This window comes from Condylura cristata, unplaced genomic scaffold, assembly GCF_000260355.1.
Source record: "Condylura cristata isolate star-nosed mole 26May11 unplaced genomic scaffold, ConCri1.0 scaffold00018, whole genome shotgun sequence".
NCBI lineage: Eukaryota > Metazoa > Chordata > Mammalia > Eulipotyphla > Talpidae > Condylura > Condylura cristata.
In genome coordinates this window covers 9,690,553-9,713,060 of record NW_004567119.1, presented here as the reverse complement: position 1 = coordinate 9,713,060, position 22,508 = coordinate 9,690,553, and the positions used below count along the sequence as shown (strand labels likewise).

Here is a 22,508-nt window from a genome sequence, read left to right as displayed (position 1 = left end):
CCTCAGCAGTGTACTTCGTGAGTCAGCCTGTTCTGCTCTCTACTCTGTCTCTGGTGAAACCTGTCACTGCCCCTGCACCTTTGATCTGTACCCCAGTTCTGCTGCATAAATAAATAAATCTTTAAAAAAATATATTCCATTATATATTCTGTGTTCATAGACATTTTTCTCTTGAATTTCTACAAAGTTACAACTAGGAGATCAAGAGAACTGTTATCATAGAATCCCAAAATAAGAACTTTTTTTTTTTTAACTGATAGGAAATATAGAAAAATGAAAGTAGATAGAACATTGGTGAATTCCAGGACCCGGATATTAGTTTATGCCTTAATGGCACTAAATGAGTCCTGAAATTCAAAGATATCTTCCTTCTCTTACTGCACCTGGGTGTTTTGTCAACATTAATAATAATGACAAAACATTTTTCAGTCCAAATGGTCTATGTAGTGATCATGAAAAAACATGAGTTATGTCGATTCACCATCTTCCCTGCCATAGAAGTGTTTGGTTAAGTCCATTGCCACATAACCTGATCAAACACTTGTAGTTTTACTTTAAAACTATAATTGATACTAAATCAAAATGTCATGGACAGAACACTTTTAATATTCTGAAAACTACCAGCCCTGCAAAGAAACATTAAAATTGTGCTGTTTTCATAGTATGGTAGTTGTAAAAGTTGGGAGTTCATTAGCACTACTAGAAAGTAATCATTTAGAAAATAGTTTCATCTTCCAATATTCTCATACTCTGTTAATCTGTTTTACAAGCAAAATGCCCACCTAACTTTTGAAATGTAATATTTGACACTTTAAAAATGTTGTAATATTTGCACTTTAAAAATGTTCTTGGGTTGACAGCATTGTTCCTGCCCTGAAAATTTTATGTTTGTTAGCGTATGGGGACAGAATCAGACTATTTATTACAAATATGTTAATGAAAGTTCAACTACAAATATCTGATCAGTTGTTAATAGACTGTTAACAGTTGTTAATAGATTAGTCCTGGTCAAACTTCAGGAAAACCCTTTACTTTTTGAAACTGTGTGCAAAGTTTTTGTCTATACATTTGGGATATTTATTGGTGGGGGTGGTATGTTCAAAATAGTCCATCACCCAGTCAACGAGGAAACGGCTTTTATGAAAAATATACCTGAATTATAAAATTATATTCATGCATATATTTGACAAAAGCATAATTTCCCCCCGCCCGTCTTCCCTGTCATTTAAACACTGTAAATTCATAGATTGTTTCATTTGCGTCTACCCTAATGACGCTGGTAACATTCTACCTTTTGTGGGGTGGTGACAATGTCATGTCTTCTCCACTGGTTGTGATGTTTCTGAGGATGGATTCATTTTGTTCCTGTAAATTTAGCACAACACCAACACCTAAAGAGATAGGATTTAAATTAGTTATTGTCCCTTCATGATCCCAGAGGTACTGTTTTAAGAGTTGATGTGTAAAGAAAAGCAAATCAGTACTTCTAATCTAAGGAAGGAAGGGCGTGGCGACAGTCCAGACGGCACGCACTGGGTGTCTCTGTAGACATAGTCTGTTATGTGAGATTTGTGCACAGATCTCATTTTTTAAATTAATATGAGACTTAAAAATTGTATACTTTTCTATCATTTGTCTTGCCATGATTTATCAGACATTGTACTTCTAGACATTTATGAACTTTAATATTCCTCCATTGAGCTATCACTTGTCACCCAGTCATATACTAATTTAGTTCTTTTTGCTTCAAATATATCTTAAAATACAAATGGGCTGCTAGTATTAATGTTCTTCATCATTCTTTTTCTGAATATTCTTTGATATTCTCAACTATAATTTATCATGCATGCAACTCAAAATAAAAATCTGTTTGCAGATTAAGTCTGCTAAGATTTTGATTTCTATCTGTATCCATTAGGATGCATTTGATTGGTAGAAGAAACCAAACAAGTAATTAAAAAGAAAAGCAAATTTTTCTCATGTAAAATGAAATTTGCATGAGGACAAACTAGAATTAGTGTGGCTGGTACCAAAGATATACAGGTGTTTTTTTTTTTTTTTTCTTTTCCCACTCTACCCATCCCTCCTTTGTAACTTTTAGGACACCTTCGACTTCATACCTAAGGTCATAAGATATCACAGTTGCCCTTAGACAATAGCACTGGGTTCTGGACAGAAAGATGAAGGAAAGACCAAAAAAAAAAAAAAAAAATCCCCCCCCCCAAAAAAAAATAGGCCCATTTCTAGTGTCACAGTGACTTTTTGCCTTTTTATGAGATGAGAAGCTTTGGGATTGTGGCCTATTTGCATTGATACATAACATTACATTACAGAGTATCACCATGGACACCAGAGTTGAGAAGTGGAGGTTCACAAGTTCTAAAATGAACAGTAATCAATTATGAGTAAAAGTTAATGCTGTTGGCTAACTTGATCACCTGGTGATACAGATAGTCCTGTGGTGCTCTTCCAATTTTTGATGTGTTAACAGTATTCATAATTAGAATGTAAATATTAGACATGTTTGACCTAAATTAGATGTTCACCTTTATCTGTTAAAATACTAAAATTTAATAATAAATTTATGGAGTGGAAAATTTGACATTTGTTCTAGAGGCAGAATGAAATCAGACTGAGAAGCAGGGCTAATTAGGATAAAATAAAATATGAGTTATTTTGATAGAAAAGCTGAAGAATAACATAGGTGTATTTTAAGGCTTACAGGATTTTTATAGGATGCAAAATGTCTATTAATTTTTCCCTTCTGGGAATAGAAAATTAATCCTAATACTAATTATAAAAACTTGCCTTTGCATAGATACTTTCCTGTCTTTTGGTAGAAATAATTGTAGAAAATTAAAGTAAGCTACCTACAATTGTTTGAGATTCACATTTCATTCTTTGGAAAAGAACAGACAACTCATGATAGATGGGCTGTACAATTCTCCAGTGGTTAAAGAGAAGAGATATATAAATTGGGATCCTTTACTGTTTATGCTTTTTTACTTCCCATTCTTATTTATACAAAACAAACTGTGCTTAAGTAAAATGTTAAATCCAAAGTGCCCATATGGAAACCATTCTCCAAAGAGCAGCACTCAATTAGACCTGAAGTCTATTAATTCACATACTGGTTGTTTGCCGAAAGCCATATCCAGCAAGTGAAATTTCGATAATAGAAGCAGTTATCATTACTGCAAGAGCGAATCTCTACCATTTGTGTAAAGTGGTGCTTCCTGAGTTTTAAAACACATACAGCACCCCTAATACTTTGGATTCCAAGGGAGGTTAGCCCTTTAACTGCTGGCAGTGAAAATGGGATTTTCTTCGTAGCTGCCATGTGTTTCCTAGAAAAACGTGTGATCAAAACAAATGTCAGCTATAGATGTGTTTATATGTTTTGCTTTGTGACATCTTTCCCATTTGAATTGGCCTCTTTTAAATTCTTACATTTTATTGGGGCAGCTTTAGACACTTATTTGTGTCTTATTCTTTTTGCCAGCTTATATTTGGTGGGGTTTCCTTCTAAAATGTTTTCTCTCGGTGAAATTAGAGACCAGTGAGAAACAAATGTGCAGCTCTGTAGGCAGCCCCGCGACCCTCGGCTGGTTTAACTGCTGAATCAGACAGATTCCGAGGGTGCGTTTAAGTACCTTTTTCTGACTTACGTTAATGAATAACTGGGTGAAAACATTCAAATTAGCCCTTCCTCCAGATGAGGAGATTATACATACAAGCTACTCAGAATAAACCTTTAAGATGAACTCTTCAGAGAGTACCTGGTGCTGTGAAAGCCAGACACTGTGGCTTTCAGTTCAGTTCGTAGGTGGTAGGACTTAGGTTGAGCAGGACCTAGGCATCCGGCGTGAGGGACTCCCACCTTGCAGGCACCTTGGGCCATGCAACCTCACCTTGCTGTAAAGGACGTCAAGATTAGGTCTGCTCGGACCTGACAAGATTTTCCAGTAGTACTTAGTCAAGGCCCAGGAGGCAGACAAACACTGCCAAACCTGAGACATATAAATTATGATAATAAAACAAATGGAAAACCAAAATGTCACTTAGAAACTAATAATAACCACTAAAAAGAAGAAGCTTTGCAAGTTCAAGAAATCTCATCAAAAGATGAGCATGAAACAAATATAAAAAAATAAAAACAGGAACAAAAATAAGAGACTGAAGAGGATTCTCTATCCAGTACATCTCTGACACATTAGAATTTCAGAAAATAAAGATAGAAAAAAAAATGAAGAAAGAGATAATGGGACATTTTGCAGGTATTTAAGGTAAGAGTAAATTAACCAAGATCTCCATGTACCTAAACATTTCAATAAGTGCAGTAAGACATCCATCAAGAGTTGTTGTGTTAAATTACAAAACATTTGCAAAGGGAAAAATAAAACAAATAAAAAGAAAGGTGTGTTTAGATCAATTTGAAATAAGAACTTGCTACTGAAACAACAGCAATGAACATACTAAACACAACGAGTATAAGGCAATGGAGAAATGCATTGGGAATCCCTGCTCCTGACCTGGAAACTGTCATTCATTGCTTTTAAACTCATTCTGTTTACTGTTCTATAACTCACCATTTGTTTAGAATTGTGTTTTGTTTTGTATTTACCCATGCTTATTTCTCATCAAATCTGACATCTTAGACTTCCTTCTGGAATCATTCTTTTCCCAAAACTATCCTGTAGAAATAATTAAAGATAAAAATTTTACTAGTTATGTTTTGGCCTTGAATGATGGTTAAGCTGGACATTTAATTCTATAAATGTTATAGTTATTTCCACAGTCATCACCTCAGTATCTTAACAGTAGTAATGTGGGGGTACAGTTGCTGCCATTTAACGTTCACTCATTTTTATATGATTGTATAATCTTCCCTCTGTTCTTTAAAATCACCTTTTGGAAGAGCGTTAGTTGCCCTACAGTTTTACTAAGGATGTTTATATGTTGATGAATATTTTTATTGTTTGGGATTCCAGAATCTTGAATTTCTATATATTTTATTGTGTTTTGAAAAATATTCTTTCTATTCTTTAGAGCATTTCACCTTTTACTTTAAGCTCTTTCTTTTTAAGTCTACCACTAGGTTTATCTTGGAACATTTTTTTATTCCTATTTCATGATTTATTTTCTTATTTTCTACCTCCTATATACTTACTTCAACTTTTTTAAGTTTTGTCATCCTTCTCATCCTTCTTCAACAGCACCTACTTTGCTGTTTAACATTTTTCTTATCACTAGTAATCTCATTTTTTTCCAGATCACTTGACATTTTAATAGTATTTTATTACTTGCTCATAGTTTCGATGCAATCTTACTTCTGTAAAGTTTAATTTTCATGATAGCATATATTTTTAAGTTTGAAGTTCCTGAGAATCCAAATTGGTAGTGTGTCAGATTTTGCTTTCATGAGTAACTGCCTATTTCCTGAGGCAGCCAGAAAAACATACATATATTCCATCCCAGAACTATTAGACCTGATAAACAAATTCAGTCAAATTGCAGTATATAAAATCAATATACAATACACACAGAGTATTTTGTATTTTTTTAATATAAGGAATAAGACAAGGATGTTACTCTCTTCACTTGTATTCAACACAATGTTGTTGAATAAACCTGAGCAATTAGGCAGTGTAAAGAAGCAAAATTGGGAAGGAAAGACTAAGATTCACAAGCATATTTTATATAGAAACATGGTATTGTATATGCAGACAACATTACTTATATATAGAGAGAACATGTTGTGTATGTAGGCAACATCTATGTATATATGACAACATAAACTATTTCAACTAGAAAAATATAATGAAAATTATCGATACTGTTTCATCTATGTGATAAATATATGGAGTTATCATGTATTCCCTCTACTTAGTGTTTGAAAACAAAATAAAATAAAACAAAATTATTTAAAGATGTGTGCCAGTTAGGATCACTGCCTTTCCCTCTTTCTTTTTACTCCTCTTGCATTCATTGAAGTATGGCACACTTAGAATTCCAAATTACTCAATGTAGAGGTTGACGTAAAAGTGCAAATTCTATACAGTGGTGATAAATTACAAGTGCACAGACTAACATTTCTCATCTTGTTTTGGACAAGATAGAGCATTAACCAATTCATCCATGCAGGACCTTCTAAGGTTTATTAATTTTTTTTTCTTTAAAAGTGATGGGAAGTCGATGCAGGGTTTTAAATAAGGGAATGATGTGATAATATTAGAGAACTGAAAATATCACTTTGTCTGTCCCTAGGAAAATGAATTATAGGGTAAGCAAAAAAGGGGTAAGAAATCCAGTCTAGTTAATCATATATTCATGAAATATATTTCTTAAATATACAATCTGTGTTAGTGCTAAGTATTGAATTGAGGCCTTTGTAGAGTGGTTGCTGATTATAATCTGAGTTACAATTAGTCTTGGACAAAAATTGAATGGCTTGAGTTTTTTTGAAAGGTATGCTAAGGATAAATTAATAAGAAAGGACTAAGCAATGGTTTATAATGAAAGGAGTCAAGTTTTACTCACACTTTCCTCTAGACAAATAGGAATATCTATAGTAAAGAAAATCAGGTTTGTAAGGGAAGATTGTATGTAGAAAAGTTGAATTAACAGGTTTGTCATGTAGTTCTTCTGTAACTGTCATGGGTGGGGTGGGGGAACTTGGATTCTAAGTCTCTTAGAGACAAATTTTTGATTGAATTATCAATATAAATGTAGCATAACTGACTTGTCACCTTTTAACAAGTAATTTTTCTTTAACTCCAGGGTCACTGTCTTAATTTTTGTTAACCTATGCATTGACAAAGGGAAATTTATGCTCTGCTTTTAGGTACAAAGTGGGAGAGGAGAGAGTTCTTCCTGATTCTGCTGCTTTTCAATTGCTTTCAGCTCAAAAAAAAAAAAAAAAATCCTTTGCCAGAATGACTTATTTTGGGGTAGCTATTATGATTGCCCTTAGTCATATAATGCAACTATAGCTATTAATATGGGCCCATATCACTCTACTTTATTAGCTCTCAGCTTCTTATCTGTAAAACAGAAAAAAAAATTAAACTAAGTTCTCAAATTCCATGAAAGAGACATGCTTTCCATAATCTGTCCTACACGACCTTCACATTCATAGAAAATGTCACATCATGAGAAGTTTAATTAAGGACATACTCCAGAATGTCCTCTAGAGAATGTGATACTTAATAGTGGGAGAATTTAGACCATTCCTTCAATAAAGAAGTGGTCAAAGAGGTACAGCTATTCCAATTTAATACATTTATAACTGAATATTTTAGTATTTCTGAAACCAGCAACTGAGTTTCTGGCATAACTGTAACTGAATATTTAAAAATCCAAGTTGTATCAAATGGGGTTCATTATGTATGCCAAGATGCTGTCCATGTGATCTTTGCATCTTATCCATATGATATAAAATTCTACTGTTTTACTTGCAATAGCTATTATCCATGCAGTTGGGGGTACATAGAGGTATTCATTATTCACTATGATTGCAACATTAATGATTAAGGTTTCTCCAAATTTCTTAGATTTATGAATAAGTCAAATATATTGACTATTTTGTTTGCAGCTCATATCACCTACATAATAATTTGAAGTGTCTACTTAATGGCAATGGAAGTAATCACCAGTATAACGAGACTTCAAATTCTTAGAGGGAGAGGGTATAAGAAATTTGAGACAAACACAGTATTACTATTTCAGCCTGGGGGTGGCTGGAGTGATGGAAAATACTTTAATGCTGGTGTTGTCTTGTTAGGATATGTACTTGTGTGTATTTCAGTATATTGATGCCTCGATATAAGTCTCTATTTTTTCCTGCTTAAGAATATGATCAATAATGTCAAAATAAGGTTAAAAATAAAATTCAGTCAATTTTTACATTCTGATCTAAACTAGAATCACCAACCATTATTAAAATTGATGAGCTTAAATATGTGTCATTGTCCTAACTAATGTGTCTAAGCCTCAGGGCGATTCTGTCTTCGACATCTCTGAAGCTTAATATGAACAATATCGTTCAAAACAATCCCATAATAGGGCCTTTATTGTTGATTCATTAGCATCCAGAGACAGTTTTCATGGGATTATTCCATTCTATTCTGCAGGAGATTTTCCCTTTCTTCTCACTTACATTATGTTTTTATCTGAAAAAGATTGCTATGAGTGATCAGATGCCAAATATAACATGAGCTTTTATCTAAATTCTGTAGGAAAAAAGACCTGGGAAAGTACCCATTCTGCCACTAGAAAAACTTTATAGAGGAAATTAGAATTATAATATGCCATGGTGTGATATTAAAACTGAGACCCAGTGCCAATTTCATTGTAATCAGTTTACCAGGCATCCATGGAAATAACTTTTTTCCTGACTAAATTACTATACATCCCCAAATTTTGGAAATGAAATCCACACAGATGCAGAATCTAAATAGAACAAAACAAAGAGTTGGCAATATTCCATTGAATTAGGGCAGTGAAGACAAATACTTTGTGTAATTCAGCCATTTCCCGAACTTCACTCCCACGGTATTTTGACTTATTATCTGAATTTATTAATTCATTTATTTAAGAGCTTATTGAGCATCTACTATACTCTATGCACCAGTTTCAGCACATGGGGATAAAACTTTAATCAAAATATTCAAAAATTTCTATCAGGGAAGCATTTACATTCTAATGGAGAAAAGCAGAAAATATATAAGAACAGAATGATTAAAATATGAACTATGTATTTTATGTTTGCACATTTTATGTGGAAATTGACCAATAAAAGGTGAGAATACCCTGGGGGTGAGTGCTGTGACACTTTTAAGTCAAAGGGCTAGGAAAAACTGTACTCAGGAACTTTTAAACAGGTGGGGAACTGTTGGGAGAAGCATTCAGAGTAGAGTAGACACAAAGGCTGCGAAACTGAGGGAGAACTCTGGATATTTGAGGACAGCAGGGGAGCCCTTTAGCTGGAAGGAAATACATGAGGAAGTTAATAGTTGGCGGTGGGTTTAGACAGCTCAAGAACAGAGGTTGTGATAATGTTTTTGGCTTTCTAGGAAAGGGGGGGGGAGTCAGTGGAGTGTTGATGAGAAGATACTATGATTTACTCTGGCTGCTGCATCGACTTGGGATAGAAGGGGAAGGAATGTGAAGAGGCAGAAGAGTCAGAAATGGGGACCATAGAGAGAGATTGCACTAGCTTAGAGATGATAATGCTTGGAAGAGGTTGGTGATAATGGAGATGATAAGAATTATTCAAATTCTAAATATCTTTAGATGATAGAGTCAGCAGGACTTGCTGTGAGTTTGAATGAGTTTGTTGTGAAAAAGAAATGGAGACAGTCTAATGGTTTTAACCTAAACAACTGAAAACTGGTAGAAAGATTTGTTGTGCGGAAGAAGAGGGTGAAATACAAATAAAGCGGTTTGGAAGAAATTTAATGGTGAATTTACACATCTGAGTGGAGATCTCAAGAGGTCAGTTTGATGCCATAGCAATATAAATGAAGTATTTTTTTCTCAACTAACTCTTACATAACAGTGCTTATATAGACAACTGAATGCAAGTATGTGAAACCCAACTTCAGAAAGCTTAGCGGTGCTGTATGGGACAATGGGATGTGGGCTACTCGTTTACTTTTCACCACCTTTTAGCACTGTTTCTCTGAGTATTTGCTCATTCTCCTCAACTTCTTTTCTTCTATAACACATGGCTCTTTATAAAGGCAAAATCAGGCGGTTTAGAAGTAGAACTTTCCAAATTAGGTACTAACAACCTAAAACCAACAAATTTAAGAAGAAAGAATCTAGTCATCTTATGTTAAGTATCTCATCCCTGATCTAAATACCCAGCTATTGGGAGGGGGTTAAAGATATTGATATCATAGGATCCTTAACATAGATAATATTTATCAGCAAAATTTTCCTTAATCAAACTTTTCCTTTGACTTCAGGTATTGCCATAAGCACATAATCCCACCTGAATGAGAGGGTTAATTATCCCAAGACCACCATTTCTAGCTGCTAATTGGGATTTGATATTCTCTGTGTACGTGTTGTATGTGGAGAACTACTTTACATTAACTGAAGTAGTGAATAATCTTAAAGAATAGCTAAAATAGTAATATTTTTTCACAGACAAAAGAACATTAAATTCTTACCATCTTCATTCTCTCTAGAATAGTATAGGAAATAGTGCATGCTGTTAAGCTAACTTGTGGGTATTTGCTGATTCTCATTAACTAGATACTTCAAATATGACCATTTTCAGTCACCAACACAATGTCACTGAACTCAGATTTGTATAAAAGCTGTTCTCGTCAGTCTGCCAACACTGAATGGGAAGCTCTTTTTTTTTTTTTTCTTCTAATATACAGTGGATCGTAGGGTTTCTATCCCACCAAACCTGGAATTTAGGGAGATATTATTGAAAGCCATTAACAAATTAATGGGTCTGATGAGGACAACAGAGAAGGGGTGAGACAGAGAATGCTCAAGGTTGAGAATATAATACCAGGTCAGAGAGAACGTATTTCTAAATCAGGATTATTTAAGGAATGAGCCTTAAAAGATAAGAAGCATCATCGCCTTAAAGTAGGAGGAAACCAGAGAAGTGACTCTCCTGGAGTCCCTTAGAAATCATTCCAGATGGGACTGCAAAGAGGAAGGGGTTAGACCTGTCAAGACCTTATTGATAATATTGGCATATTTTTTGTTTATCATTAGCTAGCATGTACTTCTGTCTTTAATCGAAAATATTACAGTGTAACAAATATTTCAGTATGCATTAATTTTAGCATCTCAATGAAATTTAATTTCTCTTCAGAAGGCCAAATGAGTCAATCCTAACAAATTGGTTAATGTGCCAAAGTATCTTAAAAGATACATTTTTGTTCTAAAATCAGAATTTTTCTGTGTGCTGGAAAAAAACAGTAGAATATGAAATGCTACTGTAAACTTTAATGGGTCCAGTAGTTTAATATAGTCAAGTCATTCTTATAATAGGACACTCACATGATCTCATGTGGATGGTGGTATTTATTACATTAATTGGTAGAGCTATTATTTTTCCATTAACTGTTTCCTTTCTTTGGTAGCAAATATAACTTAAGAGCCTTAAATACGATCTTGAATAGCGACACATGATTTAAAACCTTTTTTAAAAAAACAGAAAGATTTATGTTTGTTGCTTTATGTACACATCAGACAATTAGATAAAAGTTAGTAGCTGAACATGGACCCACAAAATATTTTTAGTTCCTTTTTTATTGCAGAAAAATGCATTTCTTATCACTTTTACCATATAAATATTAATGTGGTTTCATGTTAGACTCATAGAATAATCTTAACAACTATAAGGGCCATTTGTGAATAACATCAACAGTTTCGGACTGTCCTGATCATCTGTCATTGCACATTGTCATCTCAGCTGGGCAACCCTGGCAATATTGCAGCAGGCTATTGTTTATTGAGAAAGCTAATATTAGGAAGAGATGTGATAAGAATGCCTTTAAAAAAACTAATTGAGTGCTATCTGTTTTTGGCAATAGCATCTTGTATCTCTCTGTAGTTTATCTCTTTAGAGTCCTTTATTCAGTCTTTTTATAAAATCCCATTATTTAAAAATCGAGGGCAGCGTGATGGCATGTAAGGAACTTTATATATTAGTCTGATCTCAGTGATAACCCTTTCTCCTCTGCTGTTCAGCAAACCCTACTTTATTGAAAATCATGGGGAAAAACTGCAGAAAATACTGAGATAGGAGTCAGAATCCATGTTCACTTAAAACATTCTCCAAATTCTTAGATAGGAAAAAGCAAAGTCAAAAATGCAGAAAACATTATTGAAGGTGGGGAGAATTCTATTCAATCATGCATTTTAAAAGTGCTTTTCATTTTCAGCTGATTCCTCTTGTCAAATAGTTACAAAGTCCTCAACAAGACATGGAAAGTTGCTTGATAAAGAAAATATAGTGAAATATCAATTATAGTTACAAGTGTTTCTGTTATATAATTCTTTCACATATTTAGTATGTTTGAAAATGTTCATGATAAATCATTAGAAACAAAATCTCAAATATTCCCCTGCTGGTGCTATCATTTAAAAAGTAGAATAGACATTTGTTTATTTATCAAGTGACTATAATAGATTTAAATTAAACTAATCTTGTAGCATCATATTCTATTTGCTGAGGAAATTCCACACTTCCAATTGGAATTAAAAACAAACCAAACCATGAATTATGAGGAAAACCACAATGAAACATCAAGAAAAGACCAAAGTGAATTATATTCATATTTTTGGAGAGGTCTGGAAACAAACCAGGGCATACAGTTTCTTTCCACAGAAACTTTCTTTCCACAGAAATGCACTAATATGATTAACTTTTGAACTAATGTTTAAAACAATTTGAGAGTTGAGTGGAATTGATACTTAATCTCGGTATTTTCTAGTAGACCCTCCTAGTTGCCATCCAGAAGCCAATAAAGCATTGCCTGTCCTGCTGTGGGGATGCAGATGTTGCCCTGTGCTAGGGTGATTCTGTGGTTTGGCCATGGCAGTCTGGGACATGGGCGTAGTTTTTGATCTCTGTCTCCTCCCTCCCTTCTGTAGAGAAGAGGGTGAGAGAAGTATCAGATGGGCCGTAGGCGCCCATCGATGTAGTAGCACAAATACCAGCTGAACGTATTTTTGGTCAGGTACAAAGAAACAAATGGTTGTTGGTTCTCCCAAATGTTGTTTACCCTTCTGATATTCTTCCCAACAACCATCACGCATAAATATGTATGGTATTTATTTTAGTGTGCAGCTGAGTACAAATTCAGCAAGGTGCTTGGTACCAATATTTATTCTTTGATCTGAAGTTATTGAGTTTTTTTGACTGAGTGAATTGAGACTCCCTGAGTTGCTACTTCTAGGTTTTCCTTGTAATTAGAAATAGGCTGAAAAGCGACAACAAAGATGGTTGAACTAATACTTAGGCGCAATGCAAAGACTTGGCATGATCTTGCCCTCTGGGTTTTATACACACATGTTTAAGACATTCTATTTTGTAGCATGTGCCAAGTATATCAAGTTCAGAACCTACACTTTAAGAAACAGAATTTTCAGGGCAAGGGTGAAGTCGTGAAAACAGCAGGAGCAAATGTTTAGCACCAGTGGGAAAGCAGCTGGAGTTGGGGGCTAGGTGTCCGACACAGCTCCAAGGTTAAATACAACAGAGAAGAGGAGAAAATACAAACAAAACTCCCCCTAGACACATCTCACTGTGTTAACTTCTTCAAACTGAATCAAAATCTGAGCATTCTATTTCCTGAATTTTCTTCTTCCTTCAAAATGATGTTAACATTCTTAAACTGGAATCAAATATTACTAGGCTTGGCTGTCAGAGTGGTTTTCAAAACCTGATGTTAAGTAGGATTACTAGGGAGAGAAGGATGGAGAAAAGATGTACAGGAATGAATGGATAGCGGAAAAATAGGACTACCCCTGTTTTATCCCTGTTTACAAATATCCAGGGCTCAGCAGTGGAGGATATAAACAGCAGGCTAGAAAAGTTAAGAAGAAAGGACTTTGGTATAATAAGTAAAGTACTCAGAAAGAGTTATTAGAAGGCCTCTCTGGTGGCCTATGGGTTAAGTCTCAGTGCTATGATCACTAGGGCCTGAGTTGGATCCCCAGCCAGGGAGCTAAACCACACAGCAGCAGCTGATCTCACCTGTCTCATCAGCTGCTCCTCTCAGCAGTGTGTTTCAGTAAATCCACCTGTTCTGCTCCCCACTTTGTCTCTGGTGAATTCTCTCTTCCTTGCACCTCTGGCGTGCAGCCCAGTTCTATGCAGTAAATAACTAAATCTTAAAGAAAAAAAATGTCAGAGGGTGAAAGGGTGGTTTCTAGTTTGTGCTGCTGTAAATGACTCAGCCAATCATGGGTCTGACCCACCAGAGAAGATTCCAGTTTTGTGGCTCTCTCTGGGATTATGGATTCAAGAGATCATCTTGAACACACTTTCAGATGATGCAAAGATAAGGATGTGAAATCAGGAAGATCTCACTGCTATTGCTGCAAATCCTTCTAGTCACCCAGGCATGGAGATAGCAGCCTTTGGAACACTGTAGCAGAATAGATTCACTTCTCCTTGACCTTATATGTAATAAAAGTTCAGAAAAAAGGATTTCCACACCAGTTTTGCCTTCCAAATCCTATGCAAGGGGTTGAAAACCAAATCAAGATAATTAACATAAACAAACTCTTTAAGTTTCCAGGGCTTCTCAGTTCCGGCTATTCTAGATCTAGGAGGAAGGAAGGATTCAATTTGCAATACTTACTCTAAGCCTCTATTCAGAATAAAAAATATTTATACATATGCGTATGCTTATTGTATTGGATTTCTGGAGGTGTGCTCAGAACTGGAGTAAAATACTGCATAAACTAGAAGTATATATTTGAGTTAAATATTTATGCCAATAATATTCAGAGAAAAGGCAAATGAATAGATGGCATCTGTTCTCTGGCTAGATTCACTTCCTGATGTTGCCATTCATTATTAGATAATGTAAAAAAATGATTTAATTTTCATGCACTATGGCTTTTCTCACCTGTAAAATGAGAATTTCAATAATAAATTTCATAGGTTTGTAATCAAGAATAAGTAAGAAAATGCATATCAATTACTTATGTAGTCTGGTTCTTTACTGCTGCTGCAGCTGTGGTTACTCTTATGCACTGAATCAGATTCCGTACATGTTCCACATGGGTTTGAAGTTCATGTGGTATTTACTTACCTTATAACTACAGGAAATTTACCTTAAATTTCTATGCCATGGTTTCCTTACATATAAGATTGAGATTATAAATGTCCCTGTTACATAGGATTGTGATAAGAAATTGTATATATAACATGCTTAAAACCATGTCTGACACAAAATAAGATCCAGTGTACTTTAAACATCTTCTTACATTTACTTATTGAATTTGCTGTAACAATATCAGTCTAGTCAATATTTTCTTTCAGAAGATTTAAAACAAGGTCTTTGTTGTTGTAATCCTTCTGAGAAGAAACAGGATAAACCTATTTTGTTTATTACATCTTTTAGATACAGATTGCATTATAAATTGTCTCAGGCCTGAAGCTGTCTAGACTGGTTCACGATATTCATATATTATCCAGATATGGTATGATGGATATTATACGTAAAATCTTTGCTAGCAATACAGTAGATGCCAACTGATAAATATTACAGGAGTTAATACCACTAATTTTGTCTTTCATAACCAGTTGCCTGGTTATGAATTACTCAAAACAAAAAGTATTTGAGAGTATAATTACATTGAGTTTATTAAAGTTAAGTTTGTTTGCAAGAAAAAAATGTTTTTTTTTCAGTCATAATTGACACATTTAAGAAAGAAAATCCATCTTGGAAGATTGTTAAGTTTTGTGAAAACTACTTTATGATCAGAAAAAATAACCCACATTCACATCTCTATTCTGCTACTTGTTCTCTTTGAAACTTTAGAGTTGTTATTAACCTTTCTAAGCTATAACTTTCTTCATTTAATAGATAGGGGGTTACCTTACATGATTTTGGGGAGGTTAGATTTACAGTTTTATATATTCATTCTTACAGGTTTAGCAGGCACATCTTCTGGAGTTCTTTTAATCCTAAGATTCAAGGGAGCATTTTACATTAATGATTTTTTCTTTTTACCTAAATCTTGCTATCATTAACGGATTCTATAAGCCCGTGACCAATTGATCAGTGAGATCATTAAATCAAATGTAAATGCAATGTAAAGATAAAAGACAACTGGGCTTACCAATTGTTGAGCATCTTTATTTGAAAATGAAGGTGATACTTAGACATGTCTTGCTATAGGCTGCATAGGCTTTCTAATTCCCTGCAGGTTAAGCTAGAGATTTGACATTTACCACCTTCTGATCTTGAGCAAGTTATTTAACCAGTTAACTTCAGTTTCCTCATTTAATAATAGGGATAATTAAAGTACTTATCACACATCAATAATCACCTAATACAAAATAAGCCTTAATAAATATTAGCTATTATTTTATCATCATTATTAAGCATTTGTTATGTGTTTCAAACTCTGGTCGAATTTCAACTAATGAAATATCTGTCATAGATAGATTAGGGAATTATTGCTTTGTTAAATAGACCAAGTCATCTCTATATTTATTACCTGAGTGGGGAACTAGTCATAGATTATTTTGACTAGTAAGTTTGCATTTATTTTTAAAAAATGTTAAAGGCAATATAATATAGTAGTTAATAATAAATAAATGGGATTTTATATGTGAATTTTTGTCATTTACTGCATGTTTTGCTCATTTAGTCATCACAATAATAGGTAGTAATCTGACATTATCCCTATTTCACAAATGTAGACACTGAAGCATAGAGAGATTGTTTTAAAGTCACACAGATGGTAAGCATCTGAGTAATGATTCAAGCCCAGGCGTATGATGCAGAGTTGGTTTTCATAGCCCCCAAGTGATGCTGCCTGTCTAAATCAAACTGAAAAGTAATGATAACTTGGGTTTTTATTCTCAATCCACTGATTGATTGTAGCCTTTCCAAGCCTGAGTTTCCATACGTACACAAAACATTATATTAATAGTGATTATTGAGTTTGAGGGTTCTAATCTCCAGAATTCAATGAAGTGGGAGTAGACTGATTCTCTTAATAAACTGGTCATAGTAGGAGAAAAATGCCTTTCAAGAGAGATGATTGAATATTTCCTTGAAGGAGAGAAATAAATATGGTGAAGGTAACATTTCTGAAGCATATGCATATTGAGATTGTGGGAATGGAAGGAAAGAATAGCAAAGGATCACACACTTTTTTTTTAAGGCTTATTTATTTATGCATATGGAACTGTGGTACAGGCCAGAGGTGCAGGGGTGGTGAGAGGATTCATCAGAGACAGAATGGGGAGCAGAACAGGTAGATTGATGAAGTACACTGCTGAGGGGAGCAGCGGGCAGGTCAGCAGAGGTCTGCTGCGCCATGTGGGTCACCTCCGGGACCGGGGATAGAACTTGTGCTGAAGTGGCTACAGCTAGCTTCCTTACCTGTTGCACCACTAGGGAGGGCTTGGGGACACTTCTTCATATGTGGATGGAGAGAGAAAGAGATAAGATTTTTTTTAGCTGGTGCCATGAATAGTTAAAATTTGAGGATAGTGATAACAAAAACTCATAAAAAGTCATGTTGGGGAACACCAATGAGTAAGGTAAGAATGGATAAAATTATCTGTCAAAAATTTAACTCCCTAAAATATTTCTAGGGTAAATTTACTGTGAATAGTTGTTGGTATTTTTCTAGTCAGTGTCTGTGTATCTTTGAGAAAAAGAAAAATGCTGAATTTTCAACATGAAAAATAGCTCCTATAATCAATCTGTCAACAACAGTAGAGTGAATCTTGGTTACTCAGGAATAAGTAGATCATGTTTGTGTAGGCGCTTTGATTGATAAAGATGTACTAACCTTAGTTTTCATCACAAAGTCAGAAGCACATCAGAGTTCTTGGTAGCAACATCACCAACACAATGTGAGGGTCTAAAAGGCTTATGGTAGGACAGAGCTTGGAAACCTGGATCTTCTCAGATAGACAAACTGGGGTGCACCGTGCCCTATAAATGAGTTCCTGCTTGGTAGAAATAAGTGGGTTCTCCTCATCAGAGGGTACTCAAGGGCATTCTAGTTTGACCGTGGAGATTAGTCTTTATTATGTGCTTATAATGTGGTAAAGCGATTGCTATCAAGTTCCTTGGGTGCAGGACACATGCCTGGACTGCAGAACAGTCTACATTTGCTAGATTGTGACAAGGAGGGACTTACAGCAAAGCAAAACTGTGTGCATATTTACCCTATGAACACATTCCCATAGATGTGGACCTGGTACGGAAAGTTATTATGTGTTCACATCATTAAAAATTTCTCTCAGAAGTTGTTATTGTCTGGTTTCAAGGTCTGGGTGAAAAAAACAGGATTCCACCATTTGCAGTATTTGCAGAGACATACTCATAAGAAGGGTTATGTTTGAGAGCAGGGAGCTTAGATTGTGTGTTGCTGGGCTTAGATACGTCAGATAGGCTTCATCTAAAGAATGAACAAAATAAAAAATTTGTATTTCTGAGAATTTAACATGGGGTTTATCAGTGGATGGAGAGGTAGCATTGTATGTTGATCTGGTCAGAACAGAAGAATAATTACATTTTTCAATGATCAGAAAGTAGTCATGGCAGATACAGATTATGAAGGAAAAGTTTAGAGGAAATGGTCTGGTATCCACCGGGAAGGGTTGTTTGCTAGTTCTGGAAACTGCAGTCACATAGCAGTCACTTTTTTTCTAAATTTCAGAACTTACTTTGGATTCAAATGTACTTTTATTTTCATTTTACTGTCAAAGACAAGCAAGCTCATCTTTCTGAAGCTTACAGGGTTGCTATGGACAAATGCCAGCATTTGAATTCTAGTCTTTCTGATTCCAAACCTCAGGCTCTTAGCTCAGTGCTAAAAATACCAGGATTTTTATCACTTCCTGATGATGTTCTGATAATCCTGCTTTGAAATGTTTGTCCATTAGGTGTCCTTATGTAAATATCATTGAGATCAATTGGGTTTCAATTAGAATTTAATGAATTATAGCACAGATAACTTGAAACTTTACTCTTTTCTTTGTGTCCCTATGTGGGAATACTTTAAATTCTTGTGTTCCCCCCACCCCCCCATTGTCAGAGACTATTTGACAGCTTGAATGTTCACTCTTAGAACTCAGCAAAATTTGTTATTGTGTCTTTTACATCAATTCTAATGAAAGCAGTCATGACTGAAGGAAAAATCTGGTTGGAGCAGGAAACTTCGCCAGAGTGGATTCTTCTAATTGGGCCTGAAGAACCAGGGGAAGTTACTAACAAGGTGGAAGTGGTTAGCAACCTTTACCTTAGTAGACATCAGAACTGAGGACTTGGGAAGAGTCCCAGTCATCTGTGAGAGGATAATACACAAAGGCAAAAGCATTCTGTTCTATACATAAGGCTGGTGCAATGTTCTCGTCATCCACATCAGCGGGGAGATGCTCTCCTTAGCCTTACTCTCATGCTGTTGACCTTGACCACTGACCAAGGGAATGTGTATCAGATTTCTGCCCTCACTGTAAATTATTTCACCTCTCTAACTCTACCCAGCTCTGACACAGGTAACTCCAGCTTCCACTCTGAGGAGCAGCTGTATAGATGAGAAAGAATTCCTACAGGATGAAGTCCTTTCTCTCCCATTTATTTATTCAATCAGTTATTTGCATCACTACACACTCTTGTTTATTTTCTTTTTGCTTGGTGTGTAATCACATCTACATTATTTTGTTGTCTCCTGGGAGTTTTTTCAGGTTAACCATGAGTCCCTTTGACATGCCTCTATCCTTTTAGTTTTCAAATGTCTCCTTTTTGGCACTGCGATATATGTCACCTCATCATATATTATCCTCACTTTAGCCATTTCTCCGAGCAGTCTTGGGCCTTTTATTGGAGAATAGTATTTTAAACTCAGGATCAGAGCACAAGATGTGCTCATTGCTGCTGAGATAGCACTGCCCGTGGGTTCTCTCCACATGCAGAACTGAAGTGTGTGTGTGTGCATATGGAATACCAAGCCATGGTTGTAAACACAGCTGCATTGTTTCTGTCTGTCCATTCATGGCTGTCCAGCTTCATTTTGTCTTAGCCTCCAATTCCAGTCAGAACACTGTTTTCTGAAGTTACTTCGGTCAAATCTTTTCCTACACCAACTCTGGTAAGTTGATAGCTCTTCTGATGAGACTTACTTCTGGGTGGTGCAGGATGTAGCTCCATTTTTAAGTCTTTCATATAGAAAATATTTCCTTACTTGTAATCAGACTGGCTCTTTTCACCTCAACATTCTAAAAAATACATTACTATCTTTGGTGTTCTTCCACTGCTTATTGATTGTCTTATTGGCCATTCTTGCTTCCTCAGTGCCAGGAGCCCACTTGTAGCAGGCCTGCTCACTCGTTTCCTTCCATCTGTCAGTATCTTCAGTGTGGCCTCTTCTCCTGTGTCCCCTTCCACTTGGGCTTGGGAGCCACCAGCGACCTTCAGTGTTACTACCTGGCAGTGCCTGCTAGTGAAGTGCACAAGCTCAGCTTCCTGTTATCCTGAGCCTGGGTGGCTCCTGCACAATGAGACTTCTCAGAGTCACCATGGGCAGCCCCCGGATCCCATTCTTCACACCACAGTAGGCTGCAGTTTGTTCATAAGGTTACAGAACCGCAGGGCAAGGAACAGGGCACCCAGGATACCTCCTCCCTGCTCCTGCTCTGGTCCGCTCCACCAGTCCAATTCGGATTCCCTGCGCGTTGAAAAGGTTCTCCTGTCATCACACAGTCTTCCTGACCATCTGGTCCATGTGCTAAGTTCTTCAGTTTCTGGTTTTTTGGATCCTCAAAATGCTCTACATTCTGTGCTAAGCTGTAGCCTTCCAAGTGGAACCTTTCCTTTGGAAAATATTGTTTTTGTGTTGTTTTAAAACCACCTTCTTGAAATGCAGTTGTCTTCTGGAGGATTTTTCTTCTGAGGGCAGGGCATATGTGGAGTCACAAAATTGGCCATGTGGTTTTCAATAGCCATGTTTGTTAAATAGCTAGATGTGTCCTATTTGATAGATTATGAAAGAGGACGCTGATTATCTGAGAACTCAAGAATAGAATATTCATTAGTTATTTATGACATTTTCCTTGTTTCAAAATTGATACACACCAGAAATGAGGTGTGTATTTTCAGTCACCCCAAGACAGCCATGATGATTGCCTGTGGCGCTCGGCTCATAGAGGGACGCCTACTTCTAGTGTCCCCAAACTGTATCCAACTGCATACACACACACACACGTGCACATACATATATAGCCACAAAGGAAAACACCCATAGAATTTTCTGCTTTTTTTTTTTTGCAGTTCCTGGTTTCCTTGGAAACAACCCCAACAACTGCAGTTATTTCTAGGAATTCTAATGGGATGTCTCTTATATGTGTTCATAAATACACCACATTAGGGTACAATACAAAATTTCACATGCATCCTCCCCCAACTCCTGTGCTTCTCTCCCTCCAATGCCCAGGAAGCCTGGGGAAGGTGCTGCCATGCTGTGCTGATGGCAGACCGAAGTCAGCCTGCTGGAGGAGAAGCCCCTTTCCTGACATGTACCATAGTTTCCTTGGTCTCTGCATGATGATGCCCTGTGTTCGCAGCATCCTGAGGAAAATATCTTTTTTAGCTCTATAATTTTCTCTTGGGACCTTCCTCTTGGGAAGTTACAGACCAGGAATTCCCTGGAGTAGGGGGGTTGAAAAGACAGGGAAGAGGGAAGTGGAGACTCAAAGTAAAATCCTCTTATCAAGAGGCAGCTTGGAGTACATAAAATCACCCATCCTGTCTTACTGGACTAAGATACTTCCTCTGAAGGATTGGTTTTTACAAAAAGTTCCCTGGAGGGTGTGCTCTGCCAGCCTTTGGGACATACCCCCACTTGGAATTCTCAGATGCACGAACTGGGACTCAAAACTTGAATTCTTGCTATACACTAGCATCAAGGATAACTACTTAAATATCCTCAGTTGTTTATCTTTTAGGATTATATTTTCACTTTTGATTGCCTATTAATAATCTTCTGGTAGGCAGGGCCCTAAAACTGTGTTATATAAATGCTTTCAATTTTTTCGAATTAATTCTCTAGAGGCAATGTAATTGTAGTATTTGCTTTTATTGGTTTGTTTCTAGAATAGCCAGTGGATCCCAAAAAGCTGTAAGCTAGTGCCCTTTAAATCATCCCTTAGCACTTAGCATGATCCTGAACAAGTAAGTCTTAATAGATACTCAATGACCTGCATGTGTATTTTCATTTTCTACTTAGTCCTGTTTCATTTTCTTTACATGTTTTCTTTACATGTTTCTCTATAAAGAGGCATTTATAAGCATTCATATGAAGTCGTCACTTGTGTAGGGTAAGCCATACCCTTGAGTAGGTCAGGGAAATTGAATGAAAAATACTAAAATAGACTTGTGAACATAAAAATGGATGTGGCTTATAAGTAGACAGAGGATAAAAACATTTTTTGAGCATTTGAGAAAAATTTGGTACTCTCTGAAAATGCAACTTATAAAATGCATATTATGCATATTGTTTTTTTATTTGGATATTTTCTCAATTTAATATCATTTCATTAATTATTAAAGTCTAAACAAAGACAAGTCTTATCTGACTGTTCATTTATCAGTGTATGCTACCCTTGATTCTTGAAGATGTGTAATGTTAATATTTTTATATAAATAGTATCTCCTGTTGAAAGTATGGGTAAGTGAAAAGAAGAGCTAAAGCAAAATTACAATACCACCCACTTCTAATGAAGTGATGTTTAATACCAAGTTTGTGTTCCTGTGCACGTAGCTTCTTTAAAT

At 35.8% G+C, this 22,508-nt stretch overlaps 1 protein-coding gene across 1 annotated transcript in view; it reads left to right on the top strand.

Moving 5' to 3' along the window:
- Positions 1-20,583, top strand: part of LOC101637853 — a 198,411-nt gene extending 177,828 nt beyond the window's left edge. Inside the window, exon 11 of the mRNA XM_004685200.1 lies at positions 19,934-20,583. Coding sequence (XP_004685257.1) covers positions 19,934-20,583 — 650 coding nt within the window. The remainder of the gene's footprint in view (positions 1-19,933) is intronic.
- Positions 20,584-22,508: the final 1,925 nt, after the last annotated feature.